We start from the raw sequence: 25,789 nt of genomic DNA, 5'->3' as shown, positions 1-25,789 counted from the left end.
AAATATTTCTTAAGATTTACTTATTCATTTGAAAGGCAGAGTTACAGAGAGGCAGAAGCAGAGAGAGAGAAGGGGGAGGGGGAATCTTCCATCTACTGGTTCACTCCCCAAATGTCCACAATGGCCGGAGCTGTGCCAATCCGAAGCCAGGAGCCAGGAGCTTCTTCCAGATTTCTCACTTGGGTGCAGGGGCCCAAGCACTTGGGCCATCTTCCACTGCTTTCCCAGGCCATAGCAGAGAGCTGGATCGGAAAAGGAGCAGCTGGGACTCGAACATTCAAATACTGGGACATAGGCACTGCAGGAGACAGATTTAACAGCTACCCCCACAGCGCCAGCCCCTAATTTAAATATGAATATATGATTTACAGTAGTCCCAAAAAAGAGAAAGAAACTAGCAAAAGATGTGGAAGATATCTACCCTGAAAACTACCGAATTCTAATAGAGAACATTTGCTTAGAAGTTCTAAATAAACAGAGACATACTGTGTCATAGATTAGAAAACTCGGTGTAGGAAAGACATCAAGTTTCTCTCAACTGGTCTTCAGATTTAATGCAATTCTAATCAAAATCCCAGCAAAATCACCTTTGGGTGATTCTGAAATGTGTATGGAAAGGCAACAGAATTAGAATAACCACAACAATTGTATAAAAGAAGCTAGAAGTCTCATGCCACTCAATTTTAAATCTTTGCTTATTGATATTAGTGAAGGGATGGACATGTTGATCAGTGGGACAGGGCAGGGTGTACCAAAAATAGACCCACTGATGGGCCACTGATGTTCAACAAAAGTGCCAAGGCCATGGAGAAAGAACAGTCATGTCAGCAAGTGGTGTTGAAACAATTGGACAACCATATTTAAAAAAAAAAAAGACTTCAACTTAATCTTCACTCCTTACACAAAAAGTGAACTCTAAGTAGATTACATATCTAAATGGAAAACATCCAGCTATTAAATTTTAGGAGGCGCTCTTGATGACCAAGGTTAGGCAACAGGTTCTTAGCTATCATACCAAAAGCATGTCCCCCAGAATAAAAACTTGATTCCTTATACTTATCAAAATTAAAAACTTTTGCTCTGTGAAAGATTATACTAACAGAATGAAAAAGCAAGCAATAAGAAAATATACTCAAATGCCATGTCTATGAAAGTGCTTGTAGGCAGAATATAAAAATTAAATAAGCGTAAACTCTCAAAATTCAACACTGATAAAACAGATAGCTCATTTATCTTACAAAGGAGGAGGCACAAAAGACCCTTCGCAAGATGTACAGCTGGCAAATGAGCAGGTGCAGAAATGTTCATCATCATCAGCCATTAGAGAAATGTAAATTACAACAATGATGAGTTATCACAGTACCCCTTTAGACTTGCCAAAAAAAATTGTTTTTTTGTTTTTAGTTTTTAACATATTTTTATTTTTAACATACTAACTACTAGCAAGGTTGTGGAGCAACTAGAACTCTCATGTTTTTTAAGTCAGTATGCACTTTGGAAAACAGCTTGCAGTTTATTATCCAACAACCCAGCAATTTGCCTTGGAGAAATGAAAACAACATTCGCCCAGAAACTGGATCAGAGATGTTTGGAACCTTCCTCTTCATAATTGCCAACAACTGCAAATAACCCAGATGCCCTTCAGTGAGTGAGCAGGTAGACCGCGCTACCTACAGCAGACACTTCTTAACAGGAAAAAAAGCAAAGGGCTGACCCCTGCACCAGCCTGGATGGAGCCCAAACGCATCGAATCCAGTGGAAGCAGTCCTTCTCGATCTGATTCCATGGCTAATTCATTCTGGAAAAGGCAAAACTACAGTGGTAAAAAGCAAGGGTCTGAGGAAGGCGGACGCCACCCGGGCAGTCGGAGGGAATTCGGGAGTGATGGAACACTGGGAATCCCGGCATTGAAGGCAGTTACACAAAGGCACGTTGAAACTTACAGAATGCAAGTACATGCGTGCGCATGCACACATGCACACACACACAGTCGGTTGTACTGGCCATTCCTTTAATATATACAATTGAAAGCTACAACAGTGTGAGTCACCAAGGAAAGAAGACAGGAAGGGATATTGAAAAATTCACCTTGGTTATAATTTCCAAGTGAGTCATACATAGAAGACAGAATTTTCAGGGGCTGGAGCTGTGGCACAGAGTTGGTTAAAGCCCTGGCCTCCTGTGCTGGCATCCCATTTGGGCATGGTTCAAGTCCCAGCTGCTCTACTGCCAGTCCAGCTCTCTGCTATGGACTGGGAAATCAGTAGAAAATGGCTCAAGTCCTTGGGACCCTGCACCCACGTGGGAGACCTGGAAGAAGCTCCTGGCTCCTGGCTTCAGATTGGCACAGCTCTGGCCGTTGCAGCTACCAGGGAAGTAAACCCGCAGACAGAAAATATCTCTCTCTCTCTCTCTCTCTCTCTCTCTCTCTCTCTCTCTCTCTCTCTTTCTGTCTCTACCTCTCTCTCTGTAACTCTGTCTTTCAAATAAATAAAAAATAAAATTTTTGAAAAAAAAAAGAATTTTCTTGGAATTTCTCCAGCGAGAGTGCCTGAGGACACAGGTGGTACAGCGTTCTGATACGGTGAACACACTGGAAGCTTTCACTGCAGAAGGTGAGGACTTCTAGGACCTGGACCATCAGCAGAAACTCTGGGTCTCGGATTTATTTCTTCAGCAGCAGTCGTGATAAGCTGGCCAGGAAGATAAGAGGAGGAGGACTCCTGGGGTGGCGACCCCTCCAAAGGCCGAGAGAGTTTCTCCACCACAAATAAGTGTCCTGTAAAAAGCCTGGGGACATTTTATCAGAGATAATCATCTGTGGTGCAATTTCCCCTTCTCTGGTCAATTCAGCAAAATCTATGGGCTCCCTGATGTGCCTTAAGAGATTTTCTGAGCTCTGTCCCACACAAAGACGTGTGATTATTTCCTGGTCTCTCACAACTTAGTGCTATTTCATCAGGCTCTTCTCAGTGAAGCATGCCTTTCCTTGACTTCCTATATCACTGCAAGCTTCTGCTAGGCCGGAGCAAGTGGCACAGGCCAGAGACCCAGGCTGAGGACGGTGCATTGTTCCAATTGCGCTAAGATGAGTCCTGGAAATGACTTGAGTCCCTCGTGCCCCCAAATGGTGCCCAGCATTGATGGATGGAGTGCTTATCTCCATAGTGACACGTCGCCACCCCTCCACTGCACCAAAGCCGGTCTCCATGGAGAAAAGGGGGGGGGGGAGGCTAATGAGCTGCTGATGTCAGAACTTCATTTCCAAGGTGGTTCTCCAAAATGGGAAACTGAGGCAGCAAGTGAGCAAGAGTAGCCCACCCCAGCCTGCAGGATGTGAGGCTGAGTCTAGGTGATCTGGTTTCTGTTAAAGTGTGGTCAGCAGAGAAGCAGGGGCTGCCACAGTCCCGCCCATTTGTCAGGCCAGAAAACAATCCTGACCCCACACACCAGCCAGGCCTAAGTGGAGTCGGGCCCTAGACCAGCCAGAATGTCTCGTTTCCTCTGCAGCTCTCTCTCTCTGTGGGCTTCATTGCCAAAGTCTTAATTCTGTTTGCTAGAGACTACACTACCCATAGGCAGTAGCCGTATCGTTCAGACATGGAAGACGAAGAACAAGAACAAAAGGACAGAGCAGATGCTGTCACACGGCCCCAGCGTGCCCCTCGAGCATGCATACGTGTGTGACCTCATCCGCCAGCGCCGCCGCCCTTGGCTGTGTGTTCTGTCAAAGCATCTGCTCTCACCGACAGGTGCAGTGAACACCTAGGCTTAATCCTCTCCTTAGCTTGCACATGAATGAATGATGGAGATTCTCAGCCAGGTAAATAACGGTGGGGGAAAGACAATACTGGCATTTAGTCAGCGGGGCCTGGCCCCGCAGCCCCAATGATGCTCAAGCCAACAGCACCTCCACTGAGCAACACAGTTTTCAAGGGAAAGATGAGACAGGTTCCCCTTCACTTGGGGCAGCTCTACCTGGGCTAGAGATGTGCTTGTGCCATTGAAAACTGAATAGCCTGCAGTTTCAGAAGACACACTGCTAAGAACTCCATCTCAGGGTGAGTCCACACAAGGCCTTGGAGAGAGTGAATATGGAAACAGGCAGTAGGACCCAAGGCCAAGGGTGCATGCCTGGCTGAGGGGCCTGGAGAGTTCCATAGAAGGAGCCCTGGAGCCATGGGTCAAAGCTTTCAAGCAGTCCTGCTTCCTCCCCCAGGAGCACTACCTTCAGCCCCACACCTGCAGCAAAGCCTGGCAAGAGTTTACCTGGCCTGCTTGGAGGCAGCTGAGGAGGGACACAGGGCCCTTGAGGCCTGGCAGCGGCCACCCGCAAGGACAGCACAGAGGACAGCAGTCCCCCACAGATGGCAACCCCTGTGGCACGGAGGCAGAGGCGGAAGCTGAAGAGGAAGGACTCCAGGCACAGATGTGGTACATGCAAGGGGCAGTGCTCAGTGACCCTCCCAGGAGCACTCTGGGGACTTGCTTTTGGGGCAAGTGGCCTCATTCCAACAGCAGAGCCAGCAGGGACATTGGCCATGATAATTTGGAAACAAAAAGGGAGCCCAGCTCTGCTTGACACAGGCAAGCGAGGCCTGGGACAGGAGGCATGCATCGGGAGAAGTTTCCCTCCGCACTGTCAGGCCTCCAGGAGCAAGGATGAGGTGGCTTAAAGGGCGGGCAGGAGGCGAGAAGGCCATGGCGTCTGGAAGCGGTCGGCATTCTTTCAAACGCAGGCTGCGTGATCATATTCCTAACGGATGCCAAGCCTAACTCTCAAACTGCTGAAGGAACAAAATCTGGTTAAATTTGTTCTTTTTTCGCCCTTCTGAAAAATATCAAAAGCTAATATTTTGCAGGCGGCTTTATCCTGGCCACGCTGGCCAGGCCTCATGGGGTGCAAAATAAACACACCTGATCTACATTTGGTCAGCATCAGGGGGCCAGCGGGGTGGCCAAGGAATTAACAGAGGAATCTGAGGACGGTTCTGTGTCCCAGAGGCCTCAGTGTGAGCTAGCTGTGCTTGGAGGGGTTGCGTGTGTGGTGAGCAGGGTTCAGGGCAGCAGGGGATGCTTGTGAGTGCACTTGGCTTCATACACAAGGACTTTGATGCTGACTTGTCACTGGAAACAGACCTCGCCCCTTCATGGTGATAAGTGTTTGCAGTCAAGAGCATCAGTGACGACTGAGCGTGTGTGGCAGGCAGCTTCTGGTGAGCACTTTGCTCTGAGTCTTGGGATGTGGTCCGCTGGAGGCCACACGCTTGTACTGAGGCGAGCCCAGGGATCTGTTTCCTGTGGACGGATCCCATGTCCCTAGACCAATGTCAGCGATCCTCTATGGGCTGTCGATTTAACAGGGTCTGGGTGTTTAGTGGGATCAGTGGTTTCTAGATGGATCTTAGGAAACTACCAAGCGTGCTGATGCAACTGGTGAATGACGGGTGAGCTAAGAACTTGCCTACACAGCAAGAAAGAGCGAAGGATCCCTGTGGCAAGCGGTGCACACCCTGACACTTCTTCTACAGAGTGCCGGAGAGGCCGGAGCCCTGGCCCATGTTTCTCAATTCCCTATAGTTCTTGCGGGTCCAGCCTGAATAACCCACCTTCCCACTGATGTTGCCTTCCCTGTACCATCTGAGTTCTCCACAAGGGTACTGTCAGGTTACCTTCTGTCTTTTTATTTACTTATTTATTTTCCCCTCCAAAAGAAACCTTTTATTTAAGGAATACAGACTTCATGCATTCATAAGTACAACTTTAGGAATATAGTGATTCTTCCCACCATACCTGCCACCCACTCTCCTACTCCTCTTCCTCCTCCCTCTCCCATTCACAGTCCCATTCTCCACTAAGATCCATTTTCAATTAACTTTATAAACAGAAGACCAACTCTATACTAAGTAGAGTTCAACAATTTGCACAGAAAAAAAAAAATGTTCCTCAACAGTCGAGACAAGGGCTGTTCAAAGTCATTGCATCTTGAAGTTAATTTCACTTTTTTTTTAGAAACTTAATTAACTTTAAAGAAGCACCCAAGAATGATACATCTTTTGGGAGCACTTAGACATAATTATAATACAACTCTTTGAAGGATAGAGGTCCTGCATGGGAGTTAGTATAGAGTGACTCTTGTTGTTAATTTAACCATTAGCACTCTTACGTATGATGTCAGTGATCACCCAAGGCTCTTGACATGAGCTGCCTAGGCTATAGAAGCCTTTTTAATCCACAAACTGTCAGTATTTAGACAAAGCCATAAACAAAATGAAAGTTCTCTCCTTCCTTCAGAGAAAAGTACCTCCTTATTCACTTCTTTCCACTGGGGTCTCACCCACCAAGGTCCTTCATTTAGGACATTTTTTACCACAGTGTCTTGGCTTTCCATGCCTGAAGTGCTCTCGTCATATTTTCAGCCAGAGCAGAATGCCTTAAGGGCTGGTTCTGAGGTCAGAGTGCTATTGAAAGCAATTGTCATTCTATGAGTCTGCTGTGGACTGCTTCCCATGTTGGAGTATTCACTCCTTTTTAATTCCATTATTATTATCAAACTTTTAATCTTACCCATATGATCACTTTAACACTTAAGATGGTATTTTTACTACCCAGCTTAAAGGGATATAGGGTCTCATGGCAAGTTTTTAAACTATACCCATAGAAGTAACTCTATAGGAATGTATGCAGAACTATACAGCTTTATACTTACAAACTTCATAAGCTTCATAATTACAACTTTAGGAACATGGCCGCTATAGCCGGAGCTACACCAATCCAAAGCTAGGAGCCAGGTGCTTTCCTCCTGGTCTCCCATGCGGGTGCAGGGGCCCAAGCACTTGGGCCATCCTCCACTGCCCTTCTGGGCCACAGCAGAGAGCTGGACTGGAAGAGGAGCAACTGGAACTAGAACCCAGTGCCCATATGGGATGCTGACACTGCAGGCAGATGACTAACCAAGTGAGCCATGGCACCTGCCCCTTCTTTACTGTTTTATAATTCTCATTATAGAGATCTTTGATGCCCTTGGTTAAATTTATTCCAAGATATTTGACTCTTTTGTAGCTATTGTGAATGGGATTGATCCTAGAAGTTCTTTTGCAGCCATGGCATTGTCTGTGTATACAAAGGCTCTTGATTTTTGTGTATTGATTTTATATCCTGCAATTTTATCAAACTCTTCTATAAGTTCCAGTAGTCTCTTAATGGAGTCTTTTGAATCACCTATATATAGAATCATGTCATCTGCAAATAGAGATAGTTTGACTTCTTCCTTCCAATTTGTATCCCTGTGATTTCTTTTTCTTGCCTAATGGCTCTGACTAAAACTTCCAGGACTGTATCAAATAGCACTGGCGACGGTGGGCATCCTTGTCTGATTCTGGATCTCAGTGCAAATACTTCCAACTTTTCCCCCATTCAATAGGACGCTGACTGTGGGTTTGTCATAAAATGCCTTAATTGTTTTGAGGAATGTTCCTTCTGTACCAAATTTGCTTAGAGTTTTCATCATGAAATGCTATTTTACTTTATCAAATGCTTTCTTTGCATCTATTAAGATAATTATGTGGGGGGGCTGGCGCTGTGGACCAGCAGGTTAACGCCCTGGCCTAAATCACTGGCATACCATGTGGATGCCGGTTCTAGTCCTGGCATCTCCTCTTCTGATCCAGCTCTGTGCTATGGCCTGGGATAGCAGTAGAAGACAGCCCAAACCCGTGGGTCCCTGCACCCACATGGGAGACCCAGAGGAAGATCCTGGCTCCTGGCTTCAGGTAGGCTCAGCTCCAGCCATTGCGGCTATCGGGGGAGTGAACCAGTGGATGGAAGACCTCTCTTTCTGTCTCTACCTCTCTCTGTAACTCTTTCAAATAAATAAAATAAATCTTTTTCTTAAAAAAAAAGATAATCATGTGGGTTTTGTTCAGTAGTTTATTAATGTGATGTATCACATTGATTGATTTGCAAATGTTGAAGCATCCCTTTATACCAGGGATAAATCCCACTTGGTCTGGGTGAATGATCTTTCTGATATGCTGTTGGATTTCATTGGCTAGAATTTTGTTGAGTATTTTTGCATCTATGTTCATCAGGTTTAGGAAATAAGGTGATGCTGGCTTCTTAGAAAGAATCTGGGAGGATTCCCTCTCTTTCAGTTGTTTTGAATAACTTGAGAAGAATTGGAGTTAGTTCTTTATTAAATGTCTGGTAGAAATCAGCATGGAAGCCATCCAGTTCTGGGTTTTTCTTTGTTGGGAGGGTCTTTATTACTGATTCAATTTCCATCTTGGTCACAGGTCTGTTTAGGTTTTCTGTTTCTTCATGGATCAATTTAGGTGCATTATATATATGTCCAGAAATCTATCCATTTCTTCTAGGTTTCCTGGTTTGTTGGCATACAGCTCTTCATAGCAATTTCTGATGATTATTTTTATTTCTTTGCTGTCTGTGGTTATATTTCCTTTTTCATCTTTAATTTTATTAATTTGGTTCTTTTCTCTCCTTTTTTTTTTTTTTTTGCTTAGTTGGGCCAATAGTGTGTCAATTTTGTTTATTTTTTCAAAAAACCAGCTCTTCATTTTGCTGATCTTTGTACTATTTTTTGTTTTGTTTAGTTTTTCTCTAATTTTAATTATTTCGCTTCTCCTACTAGCTTTGGGTTTGGTTTGCTGTTGTTTTTCAAGATCCTTGAGATGCACTTATAGCTCATTTATTTGGTGCCTCTCCAATTTCTTGATGTAGGCACCAACTGCTATAAGCTTTCCTCTTAACACTGCTTTTGCTGTATCTCATAAGTTTTGATATGTTGTATTGTTATTTTCATTTGTTTCCAGAAAGTTTCTGATTTCTCTTTTGATTTCTTCAGTGACCCACTGTTCATTCAGGAGCATGTTGTTTAGTCTCCATGTGTTTACATATGTTCTAGAGATTCCTGAAATGCTGATTTCCAGCTTCATTCCATTGTAGTATGAGAAGATTCATGGTATGATTTCATTTTTTTATTTTTCTGAGACTTGCTTTATAGCCTAGCATGTGGTCAATACTGGAGAAAGTTCCATGCACTGGTGAGAAGAATGTGTATTCTGCATCTGTAGGATGGAAAGTTCTGTAGATCTCTGTTAGATCCATTTGGACTATAGTGTCGATTAACTCTGTTGTTTCCATCCTGATTTTCTGTCTGGTTGATCTGTCCATTGCTGAAAGTGGGATAGTGAAGTCCCTCATTAGCATTGTAGTGGAGTCTGCATAAGATCCCTTAATATTTCTTTTAAATAGTCAAGTGCCCTGAAATTAGGTGCATATATGTTTATAATAGTGACATCTTCCTGTTGAATTGATCCCTTAATCATTACATAGTGCCCTTCTTTGTCTCTTTTAACAGTTTTTCTGTTAAGGAATATTTTGTCTGATATTAGGATGGCTATGCCAGTTCTTTTTTAGTTTCTGTTAGCATGGAATATCTCTTTCCATCCTTTGCCTTTCAGTCTTCCTGCATCTTTGTTAGTGAGATGTGTTTCTTGTAGGCAGCAAACATATGGGCTTTGTTTTTTAGTCCATTCAGCCAGTCTATGCCTTTTAACTGGAGAATTGAGAGCATTTACATTCATGGTGACTATTGATAAGTAATGACTTTGCCCTGCCATTTTTCCATAAATACTCCTTTTTTATTTCTTTTGTGCTTTTACTGGGAGATTTTCTTCCTTTACCTTCTTTTGTAGTGATGACCATGTTTCTGTGTTTCTGTGTGCAACACATCCTTAAGCATCTTTTGCAAGACTATATATGTGGTAACAAATTCTTTCAATTTCTGTTTGATATGGAAAGTCTTTTTTAAAAAAAGATTGTTTATTTGAAAGTCAGAGTTATACAGAGAAAGGAGAGGCAGAGAGAGAGAGACAACTTCCATCTGCTGGTTCACTCCCCAGATGACCACAACGGCTGGAGCTGAGCTGATCTGAAGCCAGAAGCCAGGAGCTTCTTCCAGGTCTCCCACGCAGGTGCAGGGGCCCAGTACTTGGGCCATCTTCCACTGCTTCCAGGCCATAGCAGAGAGCTGGATTGGAAGTGGAGCAGCCGGGACTAAAACCGTCCCTGGCACTGCAGGCAGGGCTTTACCTGCTACGCCACTGAGTCAGCCCCTAATTCTGCAAATCTAAATTTCTTTAAGTTCAAGAAACGGAAAATTCTGGTCACCCCAACACATACACATACACGCACACACACATGCACATGCACACACACAAATACACATTTGTGTATATGTGCAAACACACACACCAGCACCTGTTAGACCACTGGGGCAGCTGGCCAGCATTTTCCATGAGCTGAGAAAAACCCACATCTGCTGAACTGAAGACTGTAAACAGTCGCCGAGTCCTGGGATGGGCACTGTCACCTCTCGTAAGTTACAGGATCTAGTTGGTTGTTCACCTGTCCCCCTGCCATGAAGGAACTCACCAGTCCCTGTGATAGGGAAAGCCATAATTTAGGATTAAGTGTTTTTATGGAAAACAAGGTTGAGTTTGCAACTAAAACCCTGGTAGTCCCTGCAGATCTGTTCCTGCTCACCAAAACCAAACACTAAAGCAGCCTGACTTTGAATTCCTCCTCAGTCTGTCCTAATGGGCTCTGGATGCTTAACTCCCATTCATCATCCTGTGGACACGGAGAATCTGTTCAGGCTCTCTCCCTTCCCCTACATTTTTTACAGCTTGTGAATTATTTTTATCTCTGAACTGCAGCGACTCTTTCTCTGTGTCTGTTTTCCTTCTCTCTCCCTATTCACCGCCTTCCTGATGTTATCCCTCGGAGCTGGTGACTCCCCAGAGAAGTGGCACCAATACCGGTGCCATGCTCCCCTCTCCGCAGGCTCCCGTTCCCCATTCCCCGGCCCATCCCCACCATGGCAGGTGGAGAAATGTGGTTCTCGGGTCACGAGTTCTTCCCCCTTCAACTTCTTTCATCTGTCCCAAAGCTTTCTGGTCAAAACCTCCCTTATGGTTCTGCTCTCCGTTTCCTCCTGGCTTCCGTTATTCTCCACTTATCCCCAGAATGACCGCCTTAGATGCACGGAGACTGAAACCTCTAAGAATAGACCCTTGTGTAGCAGAATTCTGTGTGGGCAGAGCTCAGGTCCAGAGGGAAAGCTGGCCATGTCCGCCTCGACCTCGTCCTTCCCCTCTCCTCCTTGAAAACATTTAGCCACAGAAGAAACGAAGGGAGAAAGAGTCTCAAGTGTTCTTTTCTGGAAAAGAAAAAGCAAATATGAAGCAGGACGGGTGTAGAGGCCATTGCCGGCTGCGAAAGCAGAGCCATTACCACCAGCATCTCAAGCAGGCTTATTAAAAAGTCATTTACTTCCAATTACAGAAATCAATCATGTTTGATGACTACAAAGGAATAGGAAAGACCCTGTTACTAATGAAAGTAATGGTGAATTTAAGAGTGAGTAACTCATGAGGAGGCAGAAGGTTTCGTGAACATAACCTAAATCTCTAAGCAGGTGTAATTGGAGTCAGTGACTGCCCAAGGGCCCCCGCTCAGCTTTGGACCACAGGAAGGACATAGGACTGCCCCCTGGGGAATAAGGCACTCCAGTGAGCTCTGCCAGGATGACTGGTTCAGTTCAGCCTGAAAGACCCTTCCCTAGGAGAGAAAAGGTGGAGACATGATGTCAGGCCATACTGGAATGTAACCACAGCCGTAGAGGCAAGCAATGCGTTCCTGAGCCCTCCAGGCGGTGTTATTTGTCCCCTGAGCCACTTCCCCAACAATCATTGCTCTCGCTGCTACAACCACCATCCCACCATCACAGCTCATTCACCTGCATTGTATCAGGCTGTTAATTCTTGTGGCCACCTTGTGAGGTCAGAGTTACCTTAACTTAATGAGGCCCAGCAGGATTCAGCAGCCCAGGGGCCCCAGGTAGCAAGTGCCTGTGACCAGCACCAATGCACCTGCTCCCAAAAGCCATGTTCTTCCCCCATTCCAGATCTAGGACCCTCTGTGATTTCTTCTGCCATTTCCCACTGCCCCCGCTGCTGCTGAGCCTTCACCCTGTGGGAGTGTCATCCTCTCTGGTTCCCCGTCTCGGCCACAATCCTCCAGTGTCACACTGGGGTGCAGCCCCGCTGGGCTCCCTCGGATGGTTGTCCTGAGTTTCATTGGTACATCCCAACCTTATGCCCATGTGAGTGAACCCTACTCCCCTTCAGTGGACCCTACCCGCTACATCTACAGTGAGAGAGGGGTCCCTGCAAATTCACCTCCCTGTGAGGATGGGGACATTGGGAACCAATGGAATATGCCTGTCCTGCTCACAGAGGAGCTTTGAATGCTCCCACACACCCCCTAGGAGTGTCCTCTACTCCCGCAGTAGGTAACCGCTGACCCAGAGCACAGGAACCTGAGCAGATGAGACAGAGGGCCCGGCGGAGTGCTCCTGGAAGAAGCCATAAGTATACACAGCACATCGGAGCTGACGCCTTTTCCATTCAATTTTGTCTTTTACTCTTATTTACAAACTCATTGAGGTGCTACTTCTAATCTCCAGCCTTTTGAAATGAAAAACAGTTCCACATCACCAAGCCCCAGCTCACCATAAGGCAATCAGTTCAAGGGCGGGCCTCGAGCCTGGCCAGCGCTGAGCCTTCAGTGAGGCAGGTTTCTTCCCACTGACTTCTTTTATAAGCATTGGCTGATTTCAAATTAAATGAATAGAATCAAGTTTTATCTTGGAATGAGTGTATTGTTCACATCGAAGAGCAATGTAAAACTCACTTTTGTGGTGCTGTGATGCAAGGTTTTGAAACTATATACACTGCAACCTTAAGCACCTTGTGCTTGGGTGGATTTTACAAAGGTATTTCAAAGAGTCCCTGGAAAAATGGAATTAGAAGTTTACTTATGGTGTGAAAGAAATTAAACTTCTGTACAGTTTTCCATAGTAAGCACCTTTCACCCAGTTTTTGAAGACCCCTTAAGTGAACCTCACCCTGTACCTCCACGGGTAGCCTCCAATGCGTGCAGAGGGCCACTGGGAACAGACGGAATGTACCTGTTCCACCCACCCTGGAGCAGAGGAGCCCCAGATGGTCTCAGGCACCCCAGGAGTGACCCCTGCACCACCTCAGGGGTGCATAGATGGGAGTCCAAGCCATAGCTGCACGGGCTCTGCCCTCAGCCCAGACAGCATATCTGGCAACGAAAGCCAGGTCTTCAAACAACAAGAATGATTATGATCTACAGCTACTCCTCCAGGGCGGGCCTGGGAAGCCGCTGTAGCCCTCCCTCACTGAGCTAAGAATTTGCAAGCATCTAAAGTAACGTCTTTGGAGCAGATGCCAGTGCCATCGTGAACCCTCAGCTCCCCGAGATGTTCAGGAGTTAACAATCCATGCTGGTGGCTGAACTGAACATCATCCTGTGCTTACCTATGTGCACCCCCATGTTTGTTTGAGCTCATATCCATTCTCTGAATATGTTTGTGAAATATTATCACATACTGGAATAGTGATACCAATAAGCTCCTTAGCCTAATTAAGCGTATACAATAACCAAACCTGAAGCTTCCGACAGAATGTGCTAATCTTGTGTGATCGTTATGATTACTCGGGTAGCCCAACCGCACATCCCACAGGAGAAGAAATCGGGTCTCCCAGACATGGAATAATTCAGTCCTTTTTCCAAAGTGAGCGCATTCCCCACCATGTGGTCATCGTGCACTGTCCTGACGATCAGGAAGGAGCTGTCCAAACAGCCCACGCTGACTGCCCATCACTCCTCAGGCTCCTCCTCTTCTCCCAGATAGGGCTGAGGGGATGACGGGCTCCCGAGAAATTTCCCAGGGGGCAGAAATCAAGGCAGGTTCCAATGATAGGGGTTTTTTTTTCCTCTTGGAATCATATTTTTTAGAGCAAGCTGCTTTTTCCTCTCTCTGTGGCTTAATTGTGTTATCAAATATGAGGCTCCGCATACTAAATGGAAGAAGAATCTTGAGTTCTGGAGAACTGAAAGATGTCGCTTTGAAATTCGAAGGCTTAAAAACATTTCCCCAGCATGGAGGCCATCCTAGGCCTCCGACTCTGGGTTCCGTCCCTGGACTTTCTGGGGGGGGCTGGGGGGGAGGGTGACGGGGGTGGATCCCAGGGAAGGTCCTGTCTTCCTGCTCCCAGGAGGGGCTGAAGGCTTCTGAGAGGCCCATCCTCACCCCCAGGCCAGCAGAGATCCCAGAGTCCCCCTGACTCCCCCTGCCCGCCCCCACCCCTTCATAGTGAATAACAGAGCTCTGACCCATCCTCACCCCACTTCCCATCACTGAGACCCGGATCATGAATAGCACCGCTCAGCACGCGTGACAGAGGACATCACATTGTGGCAGGTGCCCAAGCACAATCTTCAGCGTGCCATTGATAATATCACATCCCCTTCTCAAGGAAGTGCATCACAGCTCTCTACATCTTAATTCCTTTCCACAAATATGTACAGGTATACTTCCCTATAAACAATAAATCATACACACTTATTAAGGAACAACTGTACAACTTTTCTGTCTTACTTGGCCATCATCTTTCTTTTTCTTTCTTTTTTTTTTTTTTTTTTTTTTTTTTTTTTTGACAGACAGAGTTAGACAGTGACAGAGAGAGACAGAGAGAAAGGTCTTCCTTTTTCTGTTGGTTCACCTCCCAAGTGGCCGTTACGGCCGGCACGCTGCGCCGATCCGAAGCCAGGTGCCAGGTGCTTCCTCCTGGTCTCCCATGCGGGTGCAGGGCCCAAGCACTTGGGCCATCCTCCACTGCCTTCCCGGGCCACAGCAGAGAGCTGGACTGGAAGAGGAGCAACCGGGACAGAATCCGGCACCCCAACCGGGACTAGAACCCGGAGTGCTGGCGCCACAGGCAGAGGATTAGCCTAGTGAGCCATGGCGCCAGCTCATCATCTTTTTTTAAAGGGTTATTTTTATTTATTTAAAAGACAGAGTTACAGAAAGGGATAAGAAGGGAGAGAGTTACAGAGAGAGATCTTCCATCCGCTGGTTCATTCCCCAAATGGCTGCAAGGGCCATGACTGGGCCAGACTGAAGCCAAGAGCCAGGAGCTTCATCCTGGGATCCCATATGGGTGGTAGGGGTCCAAGCACTTGGGCCTACTACCACTTTTTTCCCAGGCACATTAGCAGTGGAGCAGCCGGGACTGGAACCAGCGCCCATATGGGATGCTGGATTCATAGGCAGTGACACAACCCATCATACCATAACACTGGCCTTAGACCATCATCCTTCTTACCCAGTCTCCACCCACTGCCCCTCTCAGTAACCTTTCATAAAGGTTTGTGGATGTCTAGTCACATGTTCCCCATGCTCCTGTGATCATATACAGGTGCACGCACACACACGCAAGACTTACCATTGTTAGCCCAACCTTCCCCCCTCCTTCTTCTTTTTCTCTTTTCCTGTCTTCTCTTGAATTGTTAAAATTTTGGCCTTCTCTCTCTGCCAGTGACTAGCCCCCATCTCTTTCCTGCTCCTCCATCAGTTTGGCTGCTGTTGTATGTATTTTTATTTTTCTAGAGCCAAGAAGTAACTGGAACAATGTCTGGAGTTACTCCACATAGACCCTCCTCCAGCCACACCCAAGGTCACAGCTTCAGTTTGCATTCGTGCACACTACGTGCACGCACACACACACACACACTGCAGAGAGCAGTTACATATTTTTATGCAGGTATTTTATTCATATTTTACGTTCACCATTGTTCCTTTTACCCCACATTATTCCTCTTTTCACATTTTTCATCCTTTTTCTTTTTGCTGTTCCTAACAGCTTGAACACCTACATCATTGCTATTTTATGCCAGGCACTCTTCTAAGCAATTTACGCTCATGACCTAATTCAGTCCTCACTTTCCCCATTTTTTGGATGAGGAAACTGAGGCACACTGGTAGGCACATGCAGGGAGCCCGGCTGCAGAGTCTCTGCTTAACCTCCGTGCGAGGCTGCGCCCCGGCTGAGTTGCTGTGCCTGGGGCCGGGGCCGGGGGCGCGATGCAGTGTGGACAATGCCTTTCCTGTGCCCTCACCTCCGAATGCAGCTCAGGTCTAGGGTTCTTTCCCTCCCTTGTTTCCTGACACCTCTTGTTGTCCCTGAGAAGCGGGCTGCCAGCTAAGCCTCAGCGGGCCCCCGGAAGCTGCTCCCACCGCTCTTTCCCCCCTGAAGATCTCTTGCTTCCCCGCGATGCAGCCAGGGGTGGATTTACTGTTATTTATCCTACTCAGTCCCTAGCGTGCACTTTCAACCCCAGGTTTATGTTTTTCTCCAATTCTGGAAAGTCTCAACGGCTGTCTTCAGGTCCTGCGTCCACACCACGCCTGCATCTCCTTCTTCCAGAATCCTTCTTAGACGAGTGGGGAAGTCCCTCCGTCTCTTCCCTGCGACTCTTAACCACCCCTTCCCGTTCTTACCTCTCCCGCTCTCTCGTGTTTGAGCTGGAGTTTTTCCATATTGCATCCCAGTTCACTAACTCACTTCTGAAATCTGCCTGGTCGAAGGGTTATTCCCCCATTTAATGTTTCCATTTTAATATGTCTTTCTACCTGTCTATGCCTGTTATACCTGTTTGTCACGTGGTTTCTTATTCTTTTTAAAGAAAACCCGTGCCTCCCTAGTCTCTTCGAGCATCGTCCAGCATGCTTCGTGGTCTTTGTCTTGAGAATGTAGACTAGCATGGTCATAGTGGAGAGCCCTGTTCAAGCCAAGTGCGCAGCTGTGCTGAGACCCGCAGAGGGGTTTTCTCATGGCCTGTAAGCTTGCCGGTCCAAGGACAGTCGGCACAGAGTTCTTGGTGCTTCTGGGAGCGGAGGGTAGAGCAGTTGCTCAGCCATTGGGAAATGGGAGCAGAATGCTGGGGTACACACTAGGGGAGGGAGGTAGCAGTGAGAGACCAAGAACTGGTGCACATAAGCACAATGGGCACATGCCAAGAGCACAGTACGAATAAATAAGATCTACAGAACAGTAGTTCTTTCACAGCTTAAAATTGCATAGAGGGGCCAGCACTGTGGCATAGCTGGTTAAGCTGCCCCTATGACACCAGCATCCCCTATGGGCACTGGTTCATGTCCTAGCTGCTCCATTTCCAATCCAGCTCTCTGGAAGTTGGCCCAAGTGCTTGGGACCCTGCTACCCACTTGGGAGACCTGGAAGAAGCTCCTGGCTCCTGGCTTTGGCCTGGCCCAGCCCTGGTCATTGCAGCCATCTGGGACATGAACCAGCAGATGGAAGATCTCTGTCTCTCCCTCTCTCTGTAACTGACTTTCAAATAAATAAATAAAACTTTTTTTAAAGTAAAATAAAATAATAAAACTTACACAGAAAACTTTAACGCAAGTTGTAAGAACACAACAAAATATTAGAATAGGAGAATGAGGCCGGCACCGCAGCTCATTAGGCTAATCCTCTGCCTGCGGCACTGGCACCCTGGGTTCTAGTCCTGGTTGCTCCTCTTCCAGTCCAGCTCTCTGATGTGGCTTGGGAAGGCAGTGGAGGATGGCCCAAGTGCTTGGGCCCTGCACCCGCATGGGAGACCAGGAGAAGCACCTGGCTCCTGGCTTCGGATCAGCACAGTGTGCCGGCCGTAGTGGCCATTTGGGGGGTGAACCAACGGAAGGAAGACCTTTCTCTCTGTCTCTCTCTCTCACTGTCTAACTCTACTTGTCAAAAAAAAAAAAAAAAGAATAGGAGAATGAGAATAGGACACAGTAAATGGGTATAAAAATGCATACATGCATGCACATATATGTACCTGTGTCCATACACAAGCTTGGATGCATGTATGTGAAGGCCGGACTGATGAGGACAATGTACACTAAACTGAAGAATAAGATTAACTCAGCCTTCAGAGCTTCTGCATCAATAAATGTCATTATCTGCCTATCCAAAAAGTTACTTTCCTCTGTAGCTCATTCATGTTCCAACTATCGCCATTCCTATCTTTTTTTAGCCTTAGCTGTGTTATATATTTCGGCGTTCACTGGGCAGAACCATTTTTAATGAAACACATTTTATTTGTTTCTCTGACTCCTTCTCCTTGTGCTCATCGCTCTCCGGCTGACGGCCCCTCCAGGCCACCCGTTCAGAACCCGCTCCGACAGCTGGGAGTCACTGCTCCGCGGCAGTACTGGGGGCAGAGCAGACCCATCACAGAGTCACGGAGCAGCTTGGCCGAGCACCTGGAGGCGGAGTTTGTGCCTTGCTTCCTCCCTATGCTGCCAGTAGCATGGGAACCATGGCCCCAAGCAACAGCTAGAACACCAGGGGATTTTCTCATCCCACTCTCACCCCCAGGTTGGGTGGAGCAGAGGCTCGCCTCAACCCGCGGCTTCAAACCTCGAGCCTGGCTACTCTCCGCTATTCTACGTGGTGCACTTGGCATCACCTTCCTGCGTCTGGAACCTGAGACTTTGCAGGCTCCAGGCTTCAACTCCACTCATTCTTTTGTGTTTGGGCCCTGTGGCTGGTCTTCAGAAATACACCTGTCCTCTAATCCAGCCATGTCTTCCGGATACTCTCGTTTTTGCTTTACCCACCGTTGCTCTGGTGGGAAGAGCTGATTCTTGCCTCGAGATTTTCAAACTATATCAACAAGTGGGGACATAGCCTGATGAACTATGTACCAGCGAGGAGGAGGTTTTCAAACTTCCAAAGATTTACCTACTCCTACTTCTAGGAAATCCATCTGAGAATTACACAATTTATCCCAATCTCATTATTTTTACAGATAACCTTCCAAACAGCCTTTAAAGACCTGAAATTTTGGTTATCACAGATCATCTGTGTCAGTACAAAGACAGTAGCTTTCCACGCCACAGCTGAAATCAACCCCCAAATTCAGAACCAGCAGCTCGCTGGATGTTCCATTTCTGAGGCTCTTCAGACAAGAAACCTATTCAATGTGCTCTCCCCACACTGCAGCTCAACTACTCATGCTTATTTCATTTTGACTGCACTAGTCGTGTGGTCAAGCAGAGGGACATATGTTACTTGAGTCCAGAGCCCTTGATAATGACCTAGACCCCAGTCACCAATCCAGCTCAGTCCTGCCCCCAGGCCTTTTCCCCTACTGAAGCCCCTGCCCCCAGTCCCTATCCCAAACCCACGTGTACCTGGCCGTCTCCACTGTCCAAGCAGTTCTCTCTGACAAAACTGCCTTGTGCAACTCCACCAAAACATCCCTGCTCCTTTCTGGGGCTACCTGAGTCCCACCTCTAGCGATGATGCCTTTCCTGGTGCCTCCTTCCCCTCACCTAGACTTAGCTCTACCGCTGACTTGACTCGGCCTTCCGGGGCTGCCCCCTTGATATGTGGTATGCTTTGCCCATGTCTGAGAGTGCATTAACGCCTACAACCTGTGCGTGCATATCATCTATGTCAGTGTGCTGTTCTGTACTCCTCCCAGGAATCTTGGGATGGGGTGGGCACTTGGCACAGCAGGTAAGCCACTGCTTGGGCTGCCTGGTTCTGGTTCTGGCTACCCTGCCTCCAGTCCAGCTTCCTGATAATGCACACCCCAGGAAGCAGCAGATGATGGCTCCAGTGCTTGGATCCCTGCAACCCTCGTGGAGACTCAGATTGAGTTTCTGGCTCCTGGCTTCAGTCTGGCCCAGCCCCAATTATTATCGCTATTTGGATAGTGAACCAAAAGATAGAAAATTGTGCCCTCTCTATTTTCCTCTCCCCCACCCCCACCTTTTCAATAACTGTTTTTAAAAAATACAATTAAAGGCCTGGCACTGTGGTTTAGTAGGCTGGGCTTCTGCCTCCATTGCCGGCATCCCTTACGGGCACCTGTTCCAGTCCCAGCTGCTCCTCTTCTGATCCAGCTCTCTACTGTGGCCTGGGAGAGCAGTGGAGGATGGCCCAAGCGCTTGGGCCCCTGCACCCATGTGGGAGACCCAGAAGGGGCTCCTAGCTGCTCCTGGCTTTGGATCAGCCCAGCTCTGGCCCTTGCAGCCATTTGGGGAGTGAACCAGCAGATGGAAGACCTCTCTCTCTGTCTCCCCGTCTCTCTGTCTGTAACTCTGCCTCTAAATAAAATCTTTTTAAAAATGTAAAAAAAAAGATTAATAATTTTAAAAGAATCTGGCAATATAACAACATAATTATTGAATTTATATTATTCTCATTTTTCAAATGACAAACTTGAGGCTTAGCAACGTTAAATGGCCTACCCAACTAAGAAGTAGCGGAGCTGGAATTTGAGTTCAACTCTATGCAACTCTAAATTTGTAATTATTTGTAAGAGTATACTCCAGAAAGTCCATGGAAGGGGCCAGCATTGTGGTGTAGCAGGTTAAGCTGATGCCTGCAACACTGGCTTCCCATATGGACATGGGTTCGAGAGGCAGCTGCTCCACTTCCAATCCAGCTTCCTGCTAATGCTCCTGGGAAAGCAGTGGAAGATGGTCCAAGTGCTTAGACCTCTGTACCTATGTGGAAGACCTGGAAGAAGCTTCTGGCTCCTGGCTTCAGCCTGGCCCAGCCACAGCCATTGTGGCCATTTAGGGAGTGAACCAATGGATGGAAGATATCTCTTTCCTCTTATCTCTCTCTCCCCCTCCCTCTCTCTCTTTTTATGACTCTGGCTTTCAAATAAATAAAAATGCTTTTAAAAGTTGATGGAAATGCACATTATGTAAAAATACTAAAGTGTTTTAATTCCATTTTTCTATGAACTATCTTTTGTTTGTAAGGCACAGGGGGAGGAGAGAGGAGGAAGGAGAGAGAGAGAGAGAGAGAGAGAGAGAGAGAGAGAGAGAGATGCTATCCATTGGCTTACTTTTTAAATGCCCACAACAGCCAGGTCTGGGCCAGGCCAAAGCCAGGAGGGGCAGGAACCCAAACACTTGAGCCATCACCTGCTGCCTCCCAGGGTGCACGTTAGTAGGAAGCTGGAATGGGTAGCAGGGCCAGGACTCAAACCCAGGCCCTCCACTGTGAGATGCAGGGGTCCCAAGCAGCGGCTTAACTGCTGAGCCAAATGCCTGCCTCTCTATGAACTTCTGGAAGTAGTCTCATGTAACAAAAGTGGCAAAGAGGTTTGCTTCATCTCAAGTCCACTCCAAGTGATTGGCCGTAGCTGTTGGCAGGCTGTGTTGAAGAGCCCGGCTCAGGATCAGCAGGCAAGCAAACGATCTGTGATGGAGGAGCCGGGTCAGCCACGAGTCCAGCATATAAAAGCAGGAGCACATGTCCATCTGTTTGCTGATCCCGGTACTGTGTTTTCTGAGGCTAGAGTAGTGTCTTCTGCTAATCTGTGTGTTCCTCTGCACTTAGACCATAGTGTTATCTTCTAGCAGATGAGCGACACATGGGTGTGGCTCGGTGCTGACATCAGCACCATCCCTAGGGCTCTGCATCACAGAAGGGGTGACAGCACCGATGACAGCCACGCCAGGGGATCCTGAGTGTGCACAGCTCCTCCCTGGGGCCAGGCAAGCAGCTTTCACCCAATGGCTGATCTCAAAATAAAGTGTGAGACTTCAGGAGTCATGTTGTTATTCAGCAGGCTGATTATCAACACTAAACATCAGTTTATGATTTAAAAAAAAAAAAAAAACACCTTTCCTGTGCACTGTCTGGTAACAGAGAAGCCATAGGCCGTGCCATACGCCTCCCTCATAGCCTGCTTGTTTGGGGTTGCTGTCGAGGTCACACATCTCCGGAGCTTTCCTGCCTGTTGTTCTAGGCTCAGGGCTCCACCTGTGCCCCTGCAGCCACCCCTACTCCACCAATAATGGATCAAAAAAGGAAAGATGTGCGTAGCCTGTGTCGTTGTAAGTCAGTGGAGGGAAAAGCACTAATTCCCAGCATCTTCTTGCGAGCAGGGCTTTCCTTCCCTCCCCTGCGCTCCAGGGTTCAACCCCAGTTTGGGCTCCCTGCTTCCCTCCCAGACGGTCTCCTGCCTCAGGCTGAGAGCTCTCTCTTTCCCTTTCATCCCTTTTTCCATATCTCTGCATGGGGATGGGTCCAGGAACCCAGGCCAAAACCAGCAAATTTATCACCGTGGTAATGACAGCAAGCTGCAGGCTGAGTGGATTCCACAATCCCCCTCAGCTCCTTCTGCTGCCAAAATGTGTGGAGCTGCGAGATCCAGCAGATTACAGAGCCCGCCGCCCCGTCTTCCCCTGCAGAAGGGCTCCACTGCAAAAGGCGATAGATACAGTATCTGCCATCAGGTTATTTTTGGAAACTTGTTTGGGGAAGTCTCAAAAAAAAAAAAAAATCCCCATATGGTAGAAGATGTTAATCAGTTCACCAAAATAGAGCATCCCTAAGCACACCGGAAAGCGACCTTTAGCAATATGTCTCGTTATAAAGACCCACTCACCATTTGTCCCCCTGGGATGCCTGCTGGTCCTAAGACTTCAGTCTGCTGGTGAAGTTCATGGACATGCCAGTCTCTGTGACAAAACGCCCTGCTCCTGTAGACAGGCAGCTCCCCCCAGGCCGGGGGGCGTGGCCAGTCCTTAGCCCTGTCATTGCAACACAAGCTTCCCAGGTGTGGGGCTGGGAGGCCCGTGCTTGGGGCAGCAAGCTAGGGAGTGTGGGGGGATGACAGGAGAAGCACAGGGAGGCCATTGCCAAGGATAACGATGCTTGGTGTCAGGGAGGCCCCTTCCGGGGGGCGGGGGCTGGCTTCCCAGAGAGGAACACAGCCCAGTATGTGCTGGGAAGGAGCAAGCCACAGTCCAGTCCCCTTCAGAAGACAGCCCCAGGCAGGGGAGGGGCCGCACTGCCAGGCACCTGTGCCTATACCCAGGAGACAGGCAGGGTGCACCAACATCACCCTGCTATCGCCACGAGAGAGCCCTTCATAATCTACTCTAAGTTACAAGATGCCACCAAGTGCTGTGTTTGTCACCACAGCACCCCCTTTTATTTGGAACATGCACATGCTGTGCTTCTTAAAACTTCAGTTACACTGTGTTTGATGCACACTGGAGTCAGCCCAGCTCTAGGCTTACGCTACTACCTCCTGTTGTTGTTGTTGTTGTTGTTGTTCATTTTTTATTTGACAAGCAGAGAGATGAAAAAGAGAGATCTTTTTCCATCTGCTGATTCTTTCCCACAAATACCTACAACAGCCATGGCTGGGCCAGACCAAAGCCAGGAGCCAGGAACTCAATCCAGGTCTTCATGTGGGTGACAGGGACCCAAGTACTTGAGCCATCGCCTGCTGCCTTCTGGGGTGTGCATTTGCCAGAAGCTGGATTGGAAGCAGAGGAGCTGAGACTCAAGCCGGGCATTGTGACATGGGATGCAGGCATCCCAAGGAGCGACGTTACTGTGCCACACACGCACCCTGCCTAACTTTAATTTTCTGATGGAGACAGTAAGGGTCATGTAGCACAGGGTCGGGGGTGGGGCCACTGCATCTGTGACTGTGGCTGGCCCAGGTGTCAGGTCAGTCTCCAGCTGACTGCAGGCTCACCAGGATTCATCACTGGGTTTCCACTCCGCAGCTCCCCCACAACTCCATCCAACGTTCCCACCCTTCCCAACTTGGAATTAGGGTGCAGTTACTACCCAGGCTCAAAGGGTGCCTTCCTCTGGGTCTAGTCCTCTCCAGGGGGGTCATGCAGGAGGTAAGGCACAGATATGCAGGTGCCCAGGCCCTGTGCAGCTCCCTGCTAATGTGCACCCTGGGAGGCAGCAGCTGACAGCTAAGTACTTGGGTCCCTACCTCCCCATGTGGGAGACTCATGTGGGAGACGCAGATGGAGTTCCTGACTCCTGGCTTTAGTCTGATCCAGCCTCAGCTGTTGTGGGCATTTGGGGAGTGATCCAGCACATGGAAGATCTCTCTTTAAATACACACACACACACACACACATCAATGTTTTTCAAATAAAGAAATTGGGGGCTGGCATTGTGGCAGATTGGATTGGGCCACCACCTGCCATGCTGGCATCCCCTATGGTGCTGGTTTGTGTCCCCGGCTGCTCCACTTCCAATCCAGCTCCCTGCTAATGCACCTGGGAAAGCAGCAGAAGATGGTCCATGTGCTTGGGCCTCTGCACCCACATGGGAGACCCAGAAGAAGCTCCTTGTTTCTGACTTCAGCCTGGCCCAGCCCCGGCCACTGAGTACATTGGGGAAGTGAACCAGCGGATGGAGATATCTCTCTCTCTCTCTCTCTCTTTCTGTCTCTCCTCTCTCTCTTTGACTTTTGAATGAACAAATAAATATTTTTTAAATTAATTTAAAAGTAGTTCTATAAACTATTACAAGGCCAAATCTGCCTCCCCCTTCCCTGATAACAGGCAGGAAGAACCACGTAAGAGACGGGGGGCTCAGGAGAGCTTGTGAGTGGTGGGTGAAGGTAACAGAGCCCCAGATGATAGAAGTAGAAGGTGAAAGGGACGCCTGCATTGACAGGCCGCCAGGGCCTTTGCCTCCTGGCGTGGGGGGGGGGGGGAGGGCTCTTCTTGCTGCCCAGACCTGCGTCGTCCCTCGCCCTACTTTTTCCCTTAGCTCGCCCCAGGCTTCCGAGGCCAGGTCTTCTCGCAGTCCATTGGAAACTCACTGGGGGCTTTCTTTCGTGTCTCTGCAGGTCACCTGAAGGAAGAGCTCACCCAGCGGCACATACAGCAAGTAGCGCTAGGTAGGTACAGGGTAGAACCTGCAGGAAGAAGGTAGAAGACACTCCGGGAACACCCTCGGGGAGGTTAGGGAGAGGGCTGCCGTCAGCACCACTCTCACTGCGTGCTGCTCCTCAGTGGGACCAGCTGCCCCTGACCAGGCACTGGCTCCTGGCTGTCGGCACCTGGAGGCTCACCCTTCCAACCAGCGCTGCCTCAGCCTCCTTACCTTTCCACACCACCCTGGGTCCTACCTTGAACTTTCCAGAACCACGAGCCATTCATCTTCACAGTAACCATCAGTGACGATGGTTAACCACATCAGGTTAGCCACCCTCTAGTGGGCCATCCCTGGGCACTGCCTTATATGCGCTGTCTGTGTGCTTGCCCACAAGTCCTTGGAGAGGTAAGTGCACCTGCCAGGAGAAGGGGACCCAGCGTCGTGCCCAAGGTCATGTGGCTAGCCTGGGCCTTAGTGCACTTTCTGGTGTCACAATGCAGTACCACAGTCTGGGTACTGAGGTTTCTTTGTGGCTGATAGTCCTGGAGGTCAGAGGTCGAGAGGCCACACCAGGTGGTGACCTTCTCACTGGAGGCGTCCTGAGGCTCCTAGGACATCCCATGGGGAGAGACAGGGAGACGGCATGTGTGCATCCTCTGGTCTCTCTCTGTCCTTAGAAAGCCACTTGGGTACAGGTGCAGAGCTGAGAGCCTGCCTGAGGCCCTTCTCCAGCCAGAGCCTAGGGCTGCCCCCGGGTCCTAGCTCCCCGAGCCAGGCTCAGGAAGGCAGAAGGAAGCTTTGCTAAAGTGACCCTGCTCCAGGCTCACCCTCGGTGTGCAGGCTTCCCCAGGGGCTGCCCCCAGCCCCAAAACACGCGGCTTCCTCCTTAGCCTTCCTGGTGCAGAGAGCAGCAGTGATGGGGAGGGTCACCCAGCTTCAGGGGAACCTTCCTCCCGGGCCCGGGGAGCTTTCAGAGCGCGCTTTTTAAACAAGTGGAAACGGATGTGGCTGTGCGGGCAACTGGTGTTCTGGGGCCTGGCAGGGCTGGGCCAGCCGCGGGGGTGGGCGTTCCCTGAGCTGGCTGTTCTCAGCCGCCAGCTTGCATCTCCTCTGCTCGGCACCCCGGGTGCCTTCTTCGGAATCGGAGCAGGTGT

The 25,789-nt window shown here is 48.5% G+C and overlaps 1 protein-coding gene across 1 annotated transcript in view; it reads left to right on the top strand.

Moving 5' to 3' along the window:
• KIF6 (kinesin family member 6) overlaps positions 1–25,789 on the top strand; it is a 424,022-nt gene that overhangs the window by 373,290 nt on the left and 24,943 nt on the right. Inside the window, exon 16 of the mRNA XM_062187187.1 lies at positions 24,607–24,657. Within this exon, the coding sequence (XP_062043171.1) occupies positions 24,607–24,657 (51 nt within the window). The remainder of the gene's footprint in view (positions 1–24,606; positions 24,658–25,789) is intronic.

Source organism: Lepus europaeus, chromosome 3 (assembly GCF_033115175.1).
Source record: "Lepus europaeus isolate LE1 chromosome 3, mLepTim1.pri, whole genome shotgun sequence".
Lineage (NCBI taxonomy): Eukaryota > Metazoa > Chordata > Mammalia > Lagomorpha > Leporidae > Lepus > Lepus europaeus.
The sequence above is the reverse complement of the archived record's forward strand: the minus strand, read 5'-3'. Positions and strand labels throughout refer to the sequence as shown.